The 18,543-nt window shown below is 37.0% G+C and overlaps 1 protein-coding gene across 2 annotated transcripts in view; it reads right to left on the bottom strand.

Annotated features, from left to right (window-relative positions):
• Positions 1 to 18,543, bottom strand: part of ZC3H6 (zinc finger CCCH-type containing 6) — a 71,161-nt gene that overhangs the window by 36,338 nt on the left and 16,280 nt on the right. For both annotated transcript variants that reach the window (XM_040496744.1, XM_040496745.1), the window contains exons 2-3: positions 8,988 to 9,168; positions 1,695 to 1,817 (exon numbers count right to left, since the gene is read on the bottom strand). In XM_040496744.1, coding sequence (XP_040352678.1) covers positions 1,695 to 1,817; positions 8,988 to 9,168 — 304 coding nt within the window. The remainder of the gene's footprint in view (positions 1 to 1,694; positions 1,818 to 8,987; positions 9,169 to 18,543) is intronic.

Genomic DNA, 18,543 nt, shown 5'->3' with positions numbered 1-18,543 from the left:
GCAGCACTATCAACAATAGCCAAAGTATGGAAAGAGCCCAAATGTCCATCGATGGATGAATGGATAAAGAAAATGTGGTGTGTGTGTGTGTGTGTGTATATATATATATATATATATATATATATATATATATATATATAAAAGATGGAGTTTTACTCAGCAATGAAAAAGAATGAAATCTTGCCATTTGCAACTACGTGGATGGAACTGGAGGGCATTATGCTAAGTGAAATTAGTCAGAGAAAGACAAATATCATATGACTTCACTCATATGAGGACTTTAAGAGACAAAACAGATGAACATAAGGGAAGGGAAACAAAAAGAACATAAAAACAGGGAGGGGGACAAAACAGAAGAGACTTACTGGAGGGGCTGTGGGAGGGGCGATGGGCTGGGTAAGGGGCACTAAGGAATCTACTCCTGAAATCATTGTTGCACTATATGCTAATTTGGATGTAAATTAAAAAAAAAAAAAAGAAGAAGTAAAAAGTAACTACCAACAACAACAAAAAGAATGCCACTTCACACGTGTTAAGATGGCTATTATAAAACAAACAACAAAAAAAAAAAAAAAGAAGAGGAGAAGAAAACCTAAAGCAAAACAAAATAAAACAGAAAACCCAGAAAATAATGAGTTTGGCAAGGATGTGGAGAAACTGGAAAATCCCATGCATTGTGGTGGAAATGCTAAACAGTGCAGCCATTCTGGGAAACAGTTTGGTGGTTCCTCAGCAAATTAAACATAGAATTACTATATGATCTAGTAATCCCACTCTTAGGTATACAGTCCAACAGTCAACAGTCAAAAGGTGGGAGAAATTCATGTGTCCATCAACAGAGGAACAAACAAGATATGGTATATCCATACAATCGTACATTATCCAGCCTTAAAAAATGAAATTCTGGGGTGCCTGGGTGGCGCAGTCGGTTAAGCGTCCGACTTCAGCCAGGTCACGATCTCGCAGTCCAGGAGTTCGAGCCCCGCATCAGGCTCTGGGCTGATGGCTCGGAGCCTGGAGCCTGTTTCCAATTCTGTGTCTCCCTCTCTCTCTGCCCCTCCCCCGTTCATGCTCTGTCTCTCTCTGTCCCAAAAATAAATAAAAAACGTTGAAAAAAAAAATTAAAAAAAAAAAAATGAAATTCTGATACATGCTAGATGAACCTTTAAAAAATTATGATGGGGTGCCTGGGTGGCTCAGTCGGTTGGGCGTCCGACTTCAGTTTAGGCCATGTTCTCACAATTCGAGGTTTGAACCCCACATCGGGCTCTGTACTGACAGCTCAGAGCCTGGAGCTTGCTTCTGATTCTGTGTCTCCCTCTCTCTGGCCCTCCCCCACTCCTGCTCTGTCTCACTCTCTCAAAAATAAAGAAACATTAAAAAAATTTTTTTAATTATGATAAATGAAGTAAGTTGGACACAAAAAGACATATACAGTATGACTGCACCTATATGCCTACAGAGTAGGCAAATTCATAAAGACAGAAAGTAGAGGAAAGGGGGAAGTGAGATGTTCTCATTTAATGGGTACACAGCTTCTGTTTGGGATGATGAAAAAGTTCTGGAAATGGATAGTGGAGATGGTTGTACAACATTGTGAATATACTTAATGCTACTGATTGTATACTGAAAAATGGTTAAAATGGTAAATTTTATGTTATGTATATTTAACCACATTTTTAAAAAGGCAATACCTGAGAAAATGGAATGTCATAATCCCTGTAGAAACCAGCTCTTTTTTTGTGGGAACTTTCTGTATGTTCAACATCTGAATCGAGGCTGTAGTCTGAACTATCATCACTAGACGGAGAATTATGCTAAAAGGGAAAACACAATTATGTTACATTTGCAAAAGGAAGAACATTTAACTAGTAACTAGATAGACTTGTTTCAGCCAGAAGTGCCAACCAATAGACAGTATTAGCCTAGTAGGTTCTGAAGTATTCACTGAAAAATCCTTGCTCTACTACAGGCCACCACCACCCCAACTTCTCTAAAATTTTCTGAGGAAAAGTATATCTTCCCCTCTTCTTAGGGACTTAAGAGCAACATTATCATCATCATCCCTGTGATCCAAGGACCTGTGCTCCACTATGCTTAAAGTGATCTTAAAGTTAATCTCTAAAGAATAAAACTAGTTCCTCAAAGAGGAACACAGAACATGAGTAGAGTATGAATTGATTTATTTTTACCTAAAATGGCTTTAGAATTCTTACTCTTTTGTGTAAGTACCCTAAAACTAAAAGATACCAAAACATTCCAAACTATAAATATGAAATAAATCCAACCCCAAAAATTGAACAAAAGTGAAATGGAAACCAGAAGGAACTGATAATGATGAGCAGATATCAAGAGTCAGCTTTTTAAAATATGTGTGCATTTCTTTAAAAAAAAGTCACCAAATCTCGATGTAGTCAAAGTAATTATCTTCTCAGGTTAAGCATTCTTTTTAAAGAATTCTTAAAAGGTCTTATCAGTGAAGATACTCAGTAAAAATTGGGTGAACTAAATTGAACTCGGATGCTTTTACAATAGAAGGATCTGTTTTCCTCTACACCATTTTTTTTTTTTTAATGTTTGTTTTTGAGAGATCGAGACAGAGCACGAGCAGGGGAGGAGCAGAAAGAGACCAAGACACATAATCCGAAGCAGGCTCCAGGCTCTCAGCTGTCAGCACAGAACCCCATGCAGGGCTTGAACTCACAAGCCATGAGATCATGACCTGAGCCAAAGTCGGACATTAGACCAACTGAGCCACCCAGGTGCCCTCCTTTACCCTTTAATTCTTAAAGGTTCTTTTAAGAAAAACAAACTTTTCCTCCACTTTGTTCTTAAATGTTTTCAGGTTTTGTTTTGTGGTAGTGCTATTTCTGTTTTTGCTGATTTGATAGGTGATATGAAGCAATCTTTTCATAATTATGCTATGAAATCCTTCAAACTTAACTACTATTTGTTAATTAGGGCTTGAAATAATTATTGCCCATTTAAAATTTTTTTTAATGTTTATTTATTTTTGAGACAGAACATGAGCAGGGAAGGGGCAGAGAGAGAGGGAGACACAGAATGTGAAGCAGGCTCCAAGCTCCGAGCTGTCAGCACAGAGCCCGACGTGGGGCTTGAACTCACAAACCACGAGATCATGACCTGAGCCGAAGTTGGACGCTTAACCGACTGAGCCACCCAGGTGCCCCAATTATTGTCCATTTAAAAGCCAAGTTTGCTAAGTCACTAGCAGAAGTCAGCTCCAGTTCCAAGGAAAACCTTTCAGTTGAAGATCACAGAAGGGATAAAACTTGATTAAGAAGAAACTCAGGGGCACCTGGCTGGCTCAGTTGGTGGAGCACGTGACTCTCAATCTCAGAGTTGTGAGTTCAAGCTCCACGTTGAATATAGAAAATACTTAAAAATAAAATCTTAAAAAAAAAAAAACAAAAACAGAAACAGCTCAGACGAAGACAGTGCTTCAGGAAAAACCACCAGGGAAAAGAAGGTTCTGCTTAAGGGAGAAGTTTCTTCAGGCTACTCCAAAAAAGTGAGGCTAAAAAACATATTGACTTTAAGAAGACTATTATCAAAAAATATATACATGTGGCTCATATATAGTAATAAGTAATTATTACCTGAAATTAACAACTTGACTACATTAAAAATAGGTAGTAAGTAGAATATATCAGAAAAGATGGTGTATCACTTCTGAGATTATGTCATAAAAAAGACTAAAATTTTCATCTTGGATGCTTTCTCTTGTTCTCTCTCACTCTTGGGTCACCTGCCTTGGGGGAAGCCAGCTGACATCAATGAGGACACTGAGGCAGCCTGTAGAGAAGTCCACATGGTGAGGAACTGATGAGGCCCGCCAAGAGCCAAGTGAGTGACCACGGAACAGGATCCTACCTCTGTCGAGCCAGCCATGAGATGACTGAAACCTCATGAGAAAAGGTGAGCAAGAATCACCTGGTTTAACTGCATCCAGTTTCCTGACTGACAAACACTGGGAGATAAATCTCTGTTCTTTTAAACTTCTAAGTTTGGGGTAATATGCTGTTCAGCAATAGTTAACTAATAAGATACTGGTGTCTGGAAATGCTGTGCTTCCATAACAAGTATCTAAAAGGCAGGAGGGATTTTGCAACCAGACAGTGGATGGATATTGGAACGACTTTAAGGAGAGCCTTAGTGAAAGTCTAAATTGCCTTGAATGAGTGGTGCCTGGCTGGCTCAGTTGGAGTAGGCAACTCTTGACCTCTGTGTCATGAGTTTGAGCCCCACGTAGGGGATAGAGATTACAAAATAATAATAATGATAATAATAACAATACATAAACTGCCTTGAATGATTGTTAGCAAAATTTTGGACTTTGAGGCAACTTAAAGGAAAGTGAGAGATAGCTTATTAAAACTGGAAAAAGGGACATTCTTGTTATGCAGTGGCAGAATGTTGAACAACACAGCTGCATTCAATAACATGCAAAGTAGAAAATGTTATCTAATGAACTAAGTGATCTAGTTATGATTTTTGAGCACAATGTTGAGGGGTTCCTGGGTAGTTCAGTTGGGTAAGAGTCCAACTCTTTTTGGGTCAGGTCATGATCTCACAGCTTGTGAGATGGAGCTCTGCGCTGGCAGTGCAGAGCCTGCTTGGGATTCTGTCTCTTCTTTCTCTCCCTCTCTCTGCCCCCTAACTCGTCCTTGCTCTTTCTCACAAAATAAACTTTTTTAAAAAAGTTTATTTTTTTGAAATAAAAACGATTTTAAAGCAAAATATTGAAAGTAACTATCTGTCAAAGAAAATAGATAAATGAAAGGCTGTTAAAAAGGAGATGAAACTTGTTAGTTTTGAAAGTTCTTAGCTTCAACAGAGTGAGTTTTAGTTTTGCTTTTCCCTTCTTTTCTTTTTTCTTAGGAAGGCTCTATGCACAATGTGAGGCTTGAACTCAGATTCTGAGATCAAGAGTTGCATGCTCCACCGACTGAGCCAGCCAGGCAATCCCCCCTTTTTTCTAGATTAGTCTGGCTGAAGATTTTGTTGATCTTTTTTTCGTAACTACTGACTTTTCATTCTAATTCATTAAGTTCTGCTTGTAACTTTATCAAAAGTCCTTCTTTTTGTTTCTTTTGTTTTGACTTGCCACTTTTCTAGCCTTTAATACTATAATACTATAATTTTCTCCTGATAACTGCTTTAGACATATTCCACTAGAACTTACATATCAAGAGTTCTCATTATTTTCATGAAATTCGGCAGTTTTAATCTGTTTTCCCTCTATTCCACAAGCTATTTATAGTAGGTATTTGAATTATAAAGTAAAAAGGCATTTGTTTTGACTTTATTAGTAATGTCTAGTTTTATTGTATTGTGGTTTGATGTTGCTCTTTGTAACATTTCCACTCTATCAAAGTAATTGGAGCTTATAAGGCATACTATGTGGCCATATAATGAGAGGATGATGTGGTCTCAGGATTCAGAGCTTACAACTTATTTATAATCTCTCTTTAACATCCTTACCACCTTTTCATCCACTTGATTGATCTAAGAAAGGCATATTGGTGTATCTCCTGTTATTACTATATTCCTATTTCTTCTTGTAGCTCCCATAGTTCCTGCTTTTCAGAAGTTGCTTTTTGGGGGGATATAAAATATTAATAACTTATATTTCATTATGAGTTGTAAACTTTAACATCATAAAATGTTCTTCTTTGTTTCTTTCAATTCTTTTTGACCTAAATTTGACTATCTCAGATATCAACATTATGACTTCTGCCTTCTCTTTCTTTGCATTTGCCTCGCATGTCTTTACCCATTTTTAAAATCTTTTTCTTGTACACAGAGTTGGATTTTGCATTGTTGGGGTATTTAGAAAAGTTTATATTTTTGTCTCAATTATTTTTTTCATACAGCCTTTTTCCAATAACCTTACTTCCTGTCCCTTCTTTGCATACTGTTTCTTTTTTTTTTTTTTTTAAGTTTATTTATTGAGAGAGAGTGAGCACACATGCAGGGGAGGGGCAGAGAGAAGGACAGACAGAATCCCAAGCAGACTCTGTGCCATCAGACCAGAACTCAGGAACTGTGAGATCATGACCTAAGCCAAGATCAAGAGCTGGATGCTTAACCAACTGTGCCACCCAGGTGCACATACTGTTTCTTTACCAACAGGACCAATACTGAAGTTTGGCAGTAACCTCTTCTCCTTTCTTTTATTCCCAGGATAATAATTTGAAGCAACATCCTTTTACTCTCTGTTAATAACTATAAGGCAATCAGTAACCTTATTCTTCTTGCCATATACTCTTCTGCTTTTCCTGATATTTTTTTATAGTTGTAATGTACAGATACATAATATACTGCTCTTATGTCCATCATTTAGTCTTAATTTTATAAGGAAATATACGCATGTATATAGATCCCTCTCTTTCAACTAGTCATTTTGGTTATCTAAACTTGCTCTCTAGTAGAGTCTGTAGGAAGGCTCATGATAACAATACTTCCTAAGTTCTACCATATATAGTTTTTCTGAGGACTATATATCCAAAGGTCAGTATTTAGCTGGATATAAAATTCTTGAAACCAATTCTTATTTAAATATGGCATTCCATCATCTTTTGGCATAAAATACTGATATCAAAAATTTCTATATAAATGTGATTTTCTTAGGGGCACCGGGTGGCTCAGTCAGTTGAGCATCTGACTCTTGATTTCAGCTCAGGTCATGATCCCAGGGTCGTGGTATCAAGTCCCACGTTGGGCTCCTCACTGAGCATGGAGCCTGCTTAAGATTCATTCTCTCTCTCTCTCTCTCTCTCTCTCTGTCCCCTCAACTGCTTGAGCTTTCTCTCTCTAAAATAAGTAATTTTTTTTAATCTGATTTTCTTTTCCTAATAAGGGACTTGGTCTTTTTTGCCTAGATGACCAAAGGATGTGTCCTCCAAATTGTATTTATGCTGTTTGATCATAGCTTTATATTGCTTTCTTAATTTTTTATCATTTTGTAAATTAGGTTAAATATTTTATATGTTTTGTGGGAATTCTTTCTCTTTTGGAAGAACATTCTGTCCATTATTCACCTTTTTTTTTTTTAATTTTTTTTCAACGTTTTTTATTTATTTTTGGGACAGAGAGAGACAGAGCATGAACGGGGGAGGGGCAGAGAGAGAGGGAGACACAGAATCGGAAACAGGCTCCAGGCTCCGAGCCATCAGCCCAGAGCCCGACGCGGGGCTCGAACTCACGGACCGCGAGATCGTGACCTGGCTGAAGTCGGACGCTTAACCGACTGCGCCACCCAGGCGCCCCTCATTCACCCTTTTTTTTAAATAGTAACTTATATGGAATGTGATCATGGCTTTATCTTGTTCTCTAGGGTTATTTGTTCTGTTGTTTGCATGAAGTATTAATAAATAGGGCTATGTATCCCCTGAGATATGCCTCCCCTGCTTCTTTCCCTCATTTTTTTAAATCTATTTCTTTCCTTGCCTGGTCCTAATATACTTGTCCTCTTAATTTAGATTCTACTGCTAGCAGTTATGTTCTCAGTATAGGATTCTGTCCGAGAGAGGGATTTGGTTGATCAGTAATAGGAGTTCATCAGGCCCAGACCATTCAAGCATCACTGAAATTCATGTGATCACCTTACACTCACATGTGAATTGGAACTAGTAAAGCCCCCTCTCACTTTCTGCTGTTCTCAGTTTGGCCTATGGACTTTTCATGTTGAGTGGCAAGGGGATCCCTCCATTTGAGATAAGATGGCAATTAGTTTCCTAGAGGTCGCATTACCTTCCCTCTGCTTCAGTATGCAGAGTTGCTGATTTAATATACTGGTCTTGTTGCTGTCTGTAGTTTGGCCTTAACCATTTGTATTTTTAAGGTTTGTAGGGGAACTTGTTTCTTTCATTTTTTTAAATGTTTATTTATTTATTTTGAGAGAGAAAGAGAGAGAGCAAGATCGCACTTGCGAGCAGGGGAGGGGCAGAGAGAGACAGAGAGAGAGAGAGAGACAGAGACAGAGAGAGAGAGAGACAGAGAGAATCCCAATCAGGCTCCACACTACCAGCACAGAGCCCAGTGCAGGGCTTGATCTCACAAGCCATGATAATGACCTGAGCCAAAATCAAGAGTTGGATGTTTAACCGACTGAGCCACCCAGGTGCCCCAGATTTTGCTATCGTTATTGCTCTGTTTTATGGGGGGAATTTCAAAAGCTACCCCACTACAGCTGCCAACTTTTCCCTGAGTTCTCATCAGCATAGATATCCTTTCCTTCCTATCCCAAACTACCTTATTTTCTATCCAGCACCCTACTCTTTTTTCTTGATCATATTTTCATTTGTTTATTGCCTTCTCCTTCCACTTTTAATGTAATCTGTTAGAGACTGTTTCACTCATTACTGTAACTCTAACACAGAGCACAGAGATTTCCATAGCAAGCACACAATAATACATATGAATGAATAAATAAATAAATGGATGGCAATGCCAATGCTGCTAATTTAGATCTGTAGAGAATAAAACTTTCTTAACCTTTTATCATCAATTAAAAAGATTTATTTTAACTTGCATTAAAAGTTACCTTGGTTAATTTTTAAATCTTTGAGATAATTCATATAATCTTTGTGTTTAGAAAATGTATTACTCACATAAATAAAAGTATCTAATCAATAAGTTTTATAATAAAATAAGCAATGATTGGGGCACCTGGGTGGCTCAGTCGGTTAAGCATCTGACTTTGGCTCAGGTCATGATCTCATGGTTGGTGGGTTCAAGCCCCACGTCGGGCTCTGTGCTGACAGCTCAGAGCCTGGAGCCTGCTTCAAATTCTGTGTCTCCCTCTCTCTCTGCCCCTCTCCCACTCATGCTCTCTCTCAAAAATAAACATCAAAAAAAGTTTTTTTAATAAAAAAATAAGCAATGATTTATACTTTCTAATTTTCAGTATTTTATATTTCATAAAAACTTACTAAAAGAATTAAAAGTAGATTTCAACTAACCTTATGTTTTTCACGTTTTCTCCTTTTGGATTTTTTCTTCTCTCTTTCTTTCTTGTGTTTTTTCCTTGATTTTCTATAGGCTTTCTCATTTTTCTGCTTCTCATCCTCTTTTGCTTCCTGTTCTTGTGTTTCTTCAAATCCTGCATCATCTATTTCACCATCTTCTAATTCACCATCTTCTCTGTAGAAGACAATTAAATTTTTATTTTTAAATGTCAATTTGAAAATGAATCTTCAACACTTCCAAAAGAAAAATAAGCACATCCAGTAATTTGAGTTATATTCATTTAGACCATGGGTGGCAAATTTTTTCTGTAAGGCCTGCAGGCCACATATGGTTTCTGTTGTGAATTCTCCCTTTCTTTTGGAACAACCTTCCAAAAATTTAAGAACCAGTTTCAGCAACAAATATTTGCCAACCTGTGATTTGGATTAAGATCACTGACTTTCACCAAATGAATGAATAAATGCATGAATGCGGTGCTGGTAGTTACCATCTACTAAACCAAAGGTTAAACTAAAATACTTTCGGAAGTAAACATTCTTACTACAGGAAGGAATTTTTAACTTAGTGGTGTGTAAACAACTATAAATAGTTTTAAAATGAAAGCAATCTATATTAATTTTCACCATCAAAGTAAACTTCAATAAGAAACAGATTTCAATAGGTAGATAAATAGCAAAACCTGAGCCACAGAAGAATCATAAATTAAATCTGAATCTGTAAAAAAATATTTGTAGCAAAACCATAAATTGAATTCTACTTTCCAAATACCAGTATCTTTGCTATCATGGAAACTGAACTAAAACAAACTTTTATATTATTTATGACATTTTTATAGTTATACAAGCCAAAAATATTCAGTATTTTTAAAGGCAAATTAAACAATGATCCTCATAAGAAGATAAATATATAAAATAAGTTTAGGGGTGCCTGGGTGACTCAGTCAGTTGAGTGTCTTGACTCTTGATTTTGGCTCAGGTTGTGATCTCATGGTTCATGGGACTGAGCCCCATGTCTGACTCCTTGTTGACAAGAGTGGAGCCTGCTTGGAATTCCCTCTCTCCCTCTTTCTCTGCCCCTTCTCCATGAGTATGTGCAAGCTCTCTCTTTCTCTCTCAATTAACTTAAAAAAATAAGTTTAGCATTTAATCATGCTTCCATACAGTTTGAAAAAATGCAAACTGCTATAAATAGTACATGGTGGTGCAGAAAGACAAATGTCTGTATAATGGAAGCAAATGAGAAGCAACTAACTATGGTGTACGCATTGTAAATATACTTTAAAGTTACTAGGGATATGTGATTTCTAAAATGCAAAACTGACCATGTACTATCCTGCTCGAAATCTTCAATGATGATATGATGTCTCAAATGTGCTTCAGAACTATTCACTGGGGGAGGGGAAAAGTGGTATCAACAAGATTCGTCATGAGTTGGTAATTGCTCAAATTGTGGGATGTGTAGGATTCGTTTTGCTATCCCTTCTGACCTAAGAATGATGTCAAAACCTGATATTGCCAAAAACCCCTTTATAATTGAGTCCCTGCTTACCCAACTACTTTCAATTTCTTGTGTCTCTAAGCTTTAAGCATTGCCTTAAAAGCTCTCATTGCACTGCTGTTCTCAACGCCAACTCCCGCCCCTACACCTGGCTAAGTCCAGTTCATTCTATAGGACCCAGTTCAGATGTCATTTTCTCTGAGATGCTTCCACTGACTACCCAGGTTTAGGTGAGATGCTTCACCCTAAGTACTCCCCTAATAATTCTCATTTCTTTATCTCTGTGCTCTATACATTATGTTCAAATGACCTGAACATATTGGTTGGGGAAAGTAAACTATGACCGTGTCTTTCATAGCTGTATCTCTAACACATAGCATGGTTCCCTGCTGTTCACTGAAGGAATGAATGTATAATATCCATAAGCCTTGCATTACAGAACAGGCACATGATACCACTCAAAATTGGCTATGAATTCAATGTTATTTTTCCCCAGTTTCTATTATAAAATCAAAAAGGTATATATCCATTTAGGCAGACTTGAAATTTTCTTGTGAGGCAGGCTTGGCATTCTATTTTAACAAAAAAAGTTCTAAACTTTTATAACACTATAAAACCTTAAGGCCCAAGAAAAATGAGTGCATATAGTAAAAAAAAAAAAAAACCCAACAGTAAATGGATAAATACACTGTGCTTTATTTATATAATGTAATACTATAAAGCAAAACAAATTCACCACTGCTATACACAATATGGATGAATCTTATAGACACAATTCTGAGTAAAAGAAGCCAGATACAAGACAGTACTGTTTGATTCCATTTATATACATATTTCAAGAAAAGGCAAAACTAACCTATGGTGACAGAAGCCAAAATTATGATTACCTCTTGGAGGGTTGTAACTACCAAAAAAAAAAAAAAAGAGGGTACTAAAGAACCTTCTGGGGTGTTAAAATATTCGGTATACTGATCTGTGTGGTGATCAATGTGTAAAAGTCATCAAGTTGTACATTTAAAAATTGAATACTGCCTATATTTATACCATAATCAAATTTGAACAGCACCAAGAAAATCTATGGGCATTCATCCTTTCTTTTACCATCCTTCTCCTCCAAATTGAGCTCCTTAAAGCATAAATCATTTTATATTTTAAAATCACTAATTCATGCTTAACATTTTGACTAGAGCTATTTAAGTACCTCAGTATTCAAGCTAAAAATGCTGCATATGAATTTATGATCTACTTTACATAAATTCTTTAACTGTGAAATATGGGGCATTTATATCTATCATTAGACAAAAAACACTGAAAGGTATTTTACTTTTCTTTCTTCTCCTTAGCCAGCATTCACACAATAACAAATTTAAATTTGTGAATTCCTGTATGCTTCCAAAAAATAGGATAGAAAAAGGACATAAAGACACTGATCCCCACATCTATGAACTGTTTACAAATGTTTTACAAAAATAAGTTTTGGACACAATGGAAAGCATGTGTGGTGTAATGGGAAGAGGTAACTTCATGGGAAGACAGCCGGATTCTAATTCCAGTTCTGTCACCAAAACAAAACAAAGCTTTCTTGATTGAGCACTTACTAATGTATCAAATACTAATCTAATTCTGTGAATCAAAAACGGAAGAGATAGTAGATATAGTTAAGAGTGCTTGGCATTCTCTAGATCTTGAATTAGCTCAACGACATTATGAAAGCTGTTTTATTTACTAAACCCAAGATACTTTTCAAAAATTAATAAGTCAAAAAGAGAAACTCCTACCTAGGTCAATTCTATAATGGATGACTTTTTATTAATGTAAAATAATAGAGTGGTTATGTCCTTTTTAGGAAGAGACATATTCATGTTTATGGATATGTAAATAATTGTTCAGTTAACAAACAAAATTATTTTTAAATTTTTTTTTTCAACGTTTTTATTTATTTTTGGGACAGAGAGAGACAGAGCATGAATGGGGGAGGGGCAGAGAGAGAGGGAGACACAGAATCGGAAACAGGCTCCAGGCTCTGAGCCATCAGCCCAGAGCCTGACACGGGGCTCGAACTCCCGGACCGCGAGATCGTGACCTGGCTGAAGTCGGACGCTTAACCGACTGCGCCACCCAGGCGCCCCAAACAAAATTATTTTTAAACGAATTTATCTCTTAGGCAAATCCATAGAGACAGAAAGTAGATTAGGGATTGCCAGGTAGTTTGGAGGAAGGAATGAGGAGTGATTGTCAGCGGTCACGGGGTTTTTCTTTTCGGAGTGATGAAAATGTTCCAGAAATTTTTTTTTAAGTTCTAAAATTAGATAGTCGTATGACTGCACAACTCTGAATATCCTAAAAACCAGTGAATCATATACTTTAAAAAGGTGAATTTGATCTCAATAAAGCTATTATTTTATTCAACGTTTATTTATTTCTGGGACAGAGAGAGACAGAGCATGAATGGGGGAGGGGCAGAGAGGGAGGGAGACACAGAATCGGAAACAGGCTCCAGGCTCTGAGCCACCAGCCCAGAGCCCGACGCGGGGCTCGAACTCACGAAACGCGAGATCGTGACCTGGCTGAAGTCGGACGCTTAACCGACTGTGCCACCCAGGCGCCCCATAAAGCTATTATTTTAAAAACAAGTTTTAAAATATTTTATCTCTAGATTTAACTACCTAGATTGCAGACAACTAGAGAAAATCATAATACACTGGTATAAATTTAAAACCCTGAAATTGGTCAATGCCAATGATATGTTCTTATTCTGAGGTAAATTATTCACTAAATCCTTATAAATCGATTTGCTTCATAAAGGATTCTACCTTTCTCCTTTCTGATACTGTTGCTATTAAAACAACTTAATCTGAACCAGTCTTACCTCCACAGGTAGTTTCTGCTTTTTCTTTATGCTTGCCTAAAGGCTCCTGTTACAAGCTACAGATCAGAAACTGAGTCTTCTGGAAGAAACACAAAAGCCTCAATAAAAGACTATACACGTACTCCTGATGGATGATATTAAAAGATATTACTCATAAATACAAGCTTCCTGAGATAAGCTGATATTATCACGAGAAAAAAAGGTATTTCTCAGAAAGTACCAAGTGACTGTCAGGATGTCCAGGATGTCTTTACATTCCAGAAGCAGATGACTTTATAGAAGTAGGCTGCTTATCCCAAGACCAATAGAACATAAATTTCCAACCTACTTGAAACTATTGCTTGTAATACTTCTTTTCATGCTTTTGTTCTAATTCACCTTGTCATTTCTCCTTCACCAAGGATAATGTAGAAGAACTGCTCTGTACTCATACCCTGGCAACCTTACATGTCTCCACATAGGCAGGCTTAACCACAGGCTGACCTAAGCTCTGGCAGAATGCCTCATGATACTCCAGACTATGGAAATATATGCAGTCGTGGCAGGTGCTGCTACAAAGCTCTCTCACCCACTGCCCTAAACTCTTCTGTCTGGCCACCGTTCCTCAGACACAGGGTATCCTACCACTCGTGTTGCCTGTGATTATCTGGTTTCAGTGTTACCCAGTGAGACAATGGACAAGAGAAGCTGACACCATGGTGATCTGTTGTCTATGTAAGTAATAAACTGAATTTTACTGGCTGAATTTGTCAGCGTGCTTAACAGAAAACTTGCTTGGCTATAGGCTTGCCCATGCCTACTCTGATCTTTTCCCTCAACTATATAGCTTACATATGATCCTCTTGACAAAGCCTTGACCTAACTCCCTACCTTATACTTCCCAAACTAGATATTTCTTCTCAAGGAAAATACTGTCTGGTCATACCAGGGCTACGGAAGAGTTACCTCACCTGAGTTTTTACGATTTTATGGTTATCCCCAAACTGGACCTTGAACATTTATATCCTAGATGACTCATCTTAATTGTTTGAGAAAAAAAGTTTCTCTTTACAAACTACCGTGGTAAAATCTGATGGATATCTACAACATTTGAAGTGTTTTTATCTTTATCCTCTATCTAACAGGTTCTTACAGCCTGTGGAATGTATTTGGTTTGCAGAAACTCAGCTTATCCCTTTGTGACTGTCTATAGCCATGGCAAGTTTCATTACTTGACCAACCTTAGAATTTGTCAAAGCCTCAACTCAAATACAAATTCCTTCAAGAATGAGATTTTGCACAAATTTATGGGCAAAATTTTAAATTCTAATTAGCCTAAGATCCTGCATAGTCTTATGACAATCCTTCCAAATTCTGCTTAACTCTATGTAAGTTATCTCTATCCCAGAGACAACTAAGAATCCCTTTCTTACTCACTTTTGAGCAATTCCTCTTATGGTTTTACATATGTGACCCTTTTAATCTTTATTTTCTGAATCAACAACATCCTTATTCATATTTGCCTCATCAAAATCTAACTTATATATACAGATAACTGTATATAAAAATATAATAATTAGACGATTTCAGATATTTCCTTCCCATCTCCTTCAAAAGACTATGCTTCTGTGGGAGTGTCTGAAGGAACAATGATTTATCTGGAGGAAAAAAAAAACCAGACACTCCCTTTATGGTAGAATCATTCGGGCTCTATTTTCAACTACAGAGGTCACGTAACTTGAAAATGTTATCAAAAATTTGTGACTAACATTGACTATAAAGATAAATAATACTGCAAAGCCCCAGAATTACAACAAACTAAAGTCACTGATCTAAGTGGTCGTGGATAACAGCATAGTCCTCAATTTCTTGCTGGTAAGCCAAGAAAAAAATATGAATTACTGCTAATGTTTCCTGCTGCCCACGGAGTAGTATCACAGGGAAGACTGACCTATCTATATTCAAATAAAAGATAAGACAACTTGATTATCAAAAGTAGACTCAGAAGTCTGAATTTTAAGATCTGATCTCCTAATCAAAGTGAGAGAATCTCTGGTCACTCTAAAGTAATTTCCAGTCACTTCTTATAATAGTCATGGCTATTCTTACTTGTCTGACAGTCTTCTAATTCCAATGCTTGGTCTCCAGAGTCATACATGCTTCTGCACAGCTGTTATTTCATCAGATGGTACAAAAACTCATTTTGCAACAGAAGGAGAACAAAAGGACTCTGATATTCAGTCAGGCTAAATACCAAAGCCTTTGATCACAATTCCTCCAAAGATCATAACCCATACAGCAGTGAATATGTAGCATACTGTTCTATACCGATAGGACTAAGGCAGTACTGCTAAGATAAAACTCCACCAAATTCCTAGCAGGTGCATACAAAAGTGCTGACTCTGTATCTCTGAGCCTAACAGATACTCTCATATCCCACCTCATACCTCTTTATAAAGAAATCTCTGTACTTTTGTGACAGCAGAACAAAATCAAAAGGAAGAATTTCTAGTTCCTAAATGACCCAATCAGAACATAAAACCTAGAATTCCTCCTAATATATAATAAACTTTTTTACTTTTCCCCTCTTTTTCACTTTCAGCATGGAGAGACAGGGTGAACTCATTTCTCACCCAGCAAGCAGATTCATAGCTTAAAAAAAAACCTCAGGTGAATTGTATTATTCCTTGAAAGCTATTTAAAGAAACTTTTATTGATCAAAATATAAAATATGTTAAAATTCCAAAGATTAAGATGAAGCTAAGACTAAGATTAGTTTACACAGGGGTATGCCAGAAATCTGACTCATTTTTAGATGTGAGCTGCAAATTTGGCTCTGACCTTCAGGAAACAAGGATTAGGTACAAGAAAATGGTGCATCTTTTTAAAAAAATTTTTAAGTGTTTTATTTTTTTTACTTTTGAGAGACAGAGAGAGCAGGGGAGGGGCAGAGAGAGAGGGAGACAGAGGATCTGAAGCGGGCTCTGCGGCTGACAGCAGAGAGCCCAATCCAGGGCTCAAACTCACGAACCTTTGATGATATGACGTGAGCTGAGCTTAACCGAATAAGCCACCCAGGTGCCCCAAGACAACAGTGCTTCTAAGACAAATATAGACCAGTTGCTCAAGAGAGGCATCTTTTTTTCTAGGAGTGAAACCAGAAAAATTTCTCCCCTGAGTGCTCATAAAGACATTATTAGCTGGTACAATGGTCAGTACTTCACACAATGGACACTATCTTCAGTGCAATAGTTTATCACCTACAGCATGCCCCAATTTGAACCAAGGGTTTGCAGTCAAAATCCAATTGCAAAAAAGCAATTATATGAGGAAACAAAGTAATATTGTTCAAGTATGCAATTGTCTGATGTTCCTATTTTTTAAAAGATTTTATTTTATTTTTTAATTAATCTCTGTAGCCAACATGGGGCTTGAACTCACAACCCAAGAGTCGCTTGCTCTACTGACTGAGCCAGCCAGGTACCCAACCCCTCTGAGATTCTGATTTAATCCAAGGATGAAATTCACAACATCTAGAGCAGGGATTCTCAAAAACTTTATGTATATAAGAATTTTTAGTCCTCCCAACAGAAAGGGGGGGGGGCATTTGTTCATTTAACATGTATTTATTCACCACCTTCTCAGTGGGGATACAATGATAAACCAGAAAGAGACATGGTTTCTTCTCTCAAGAAGTATTTAATCTAGTGATGGGGGAGATAGACATCAATGAAAGAATCACAAATATATATAAAATAACAACCATACAAGTAAATGGAGGAGGTAAATAGTGCTATGAGAGCACAGAATAGGAGAAAGTCATCTGTCAGGGAAGTCTGAAAGGCTTTCCCTGAGGAAGTCATGAATGAATGGAGGTGATGAGTTAGCCTAAGAGATAAAGGGTTGGTGAAGGACCTCTGGTAGACAGAGATAATAAGATAAGCAAAATTTCTGTGTAGAACTGAGACAGAAACTGAGACAATGCCAATGTCACTGGATAATAAAGAAAAAGGGAAAGTTGGTTCAAAATTAGGCTGGTTGCTTCTAGATCATGCAGAGCTTTGATCATATTTGGAGTTTATTCTAATATAAATGAGAAAGCACTGAAGTGTTTCCAGGAAAGAAGGTGATATAATTAGATCTTCATTCTGAAAGATAGCTTTGGGAGTAAAAAACAGATCTAAAGGGGAAATAAAACAGTTGCAGGAAAACAGGATGCCACTGCAAAAATCAAGCAAGATTCCAAAAGAAGAATGGAATATATTTGGAGAATCTGATAACTTGACACTCTCCACCCAAATACATACATTTTACCACAGATGGGGATGTTTATTCTCTAACAGTTCTGAGGCAGAAAAAATGAGCTGAAAATTAGTAATACTGAGAAATTAATAAACTATTATCCTTCAGGCAATCCTCCATTAATATTACAAACATTCCCATAATTTGTATATTTAAATGTCACCTCATTATTCCTGAGGTCATTCCTTTGAATGGGGTCAAGATTTTCCTTAAAAGTAGTAAGGATGTGAATGAATAATGTGTTAATCTTCTATATCACAGCAAGACATAATCCCCATCATTTCAGCCTCAAAATTTTCAAAGCAGGCATTATAATGATCTGACTCAGGTAATGAATTTATCAGTAACATATTAATGAAACATATTAATGAATTCAAGCAATGTAACTTCCTGATAAACCTCCCAGTATAAATTTGGTGCAGAGTATACCATTAAGTTGTTAATTAAAAGACCTGAACGAAGAAAAGGAGTCCTTAGAAGATCTATGCTTTTATTTAAACACATTTTTCAGGGGGCACCTGGGTGGCCCCTGAGTTTCAGCCCCCGCATCGGGCTCTGTGCTGACAGCTGACAGCTCGGAGCCTGGAGCCTGCTTCAGATTCTGTGTCTACCCCCCTCTCTGCCCCTCCCCTGCTCATGCTCTGTCTCTCTTTCTCTCTCTCAGCAATAAATAAACGTTAAAAAAAATAAAATAATAAAATAAAATAACAGTTTTCAGGAAATGAAAAGGTTAAAAACAAATGAACTAACTATACATTCAACTCAAGAATTCAGAAATGGGCAAACCCAAAAGAAGAATGAAAATAATAAATATAAGGACAGAAATCAAAAAAAACAGAACAAAAACAATAGAGAACATAAATAAAACTAATGGCTATCCTTTAAAGAGAGCATTAACATTC

Source organism: Herpailurus yagouaroundi, unplaced genomic scaffold, assembly GCF_014898765.1.
Source record: "Herpailurus yagouaroundi ecotype Mexico unplaced genomic scaffold, PumYag 188, whole genome shotgun sequence".
Lineage (NCBI taxonomy): Eukaryota > Metazoa > Chordata > Mammalia > Carnivora > Felidae > Herpailurus > Herpailurus yagouaroundi.
This window is presented reverse-complemented; position numbering and strand designations above follow the sequence as displayed.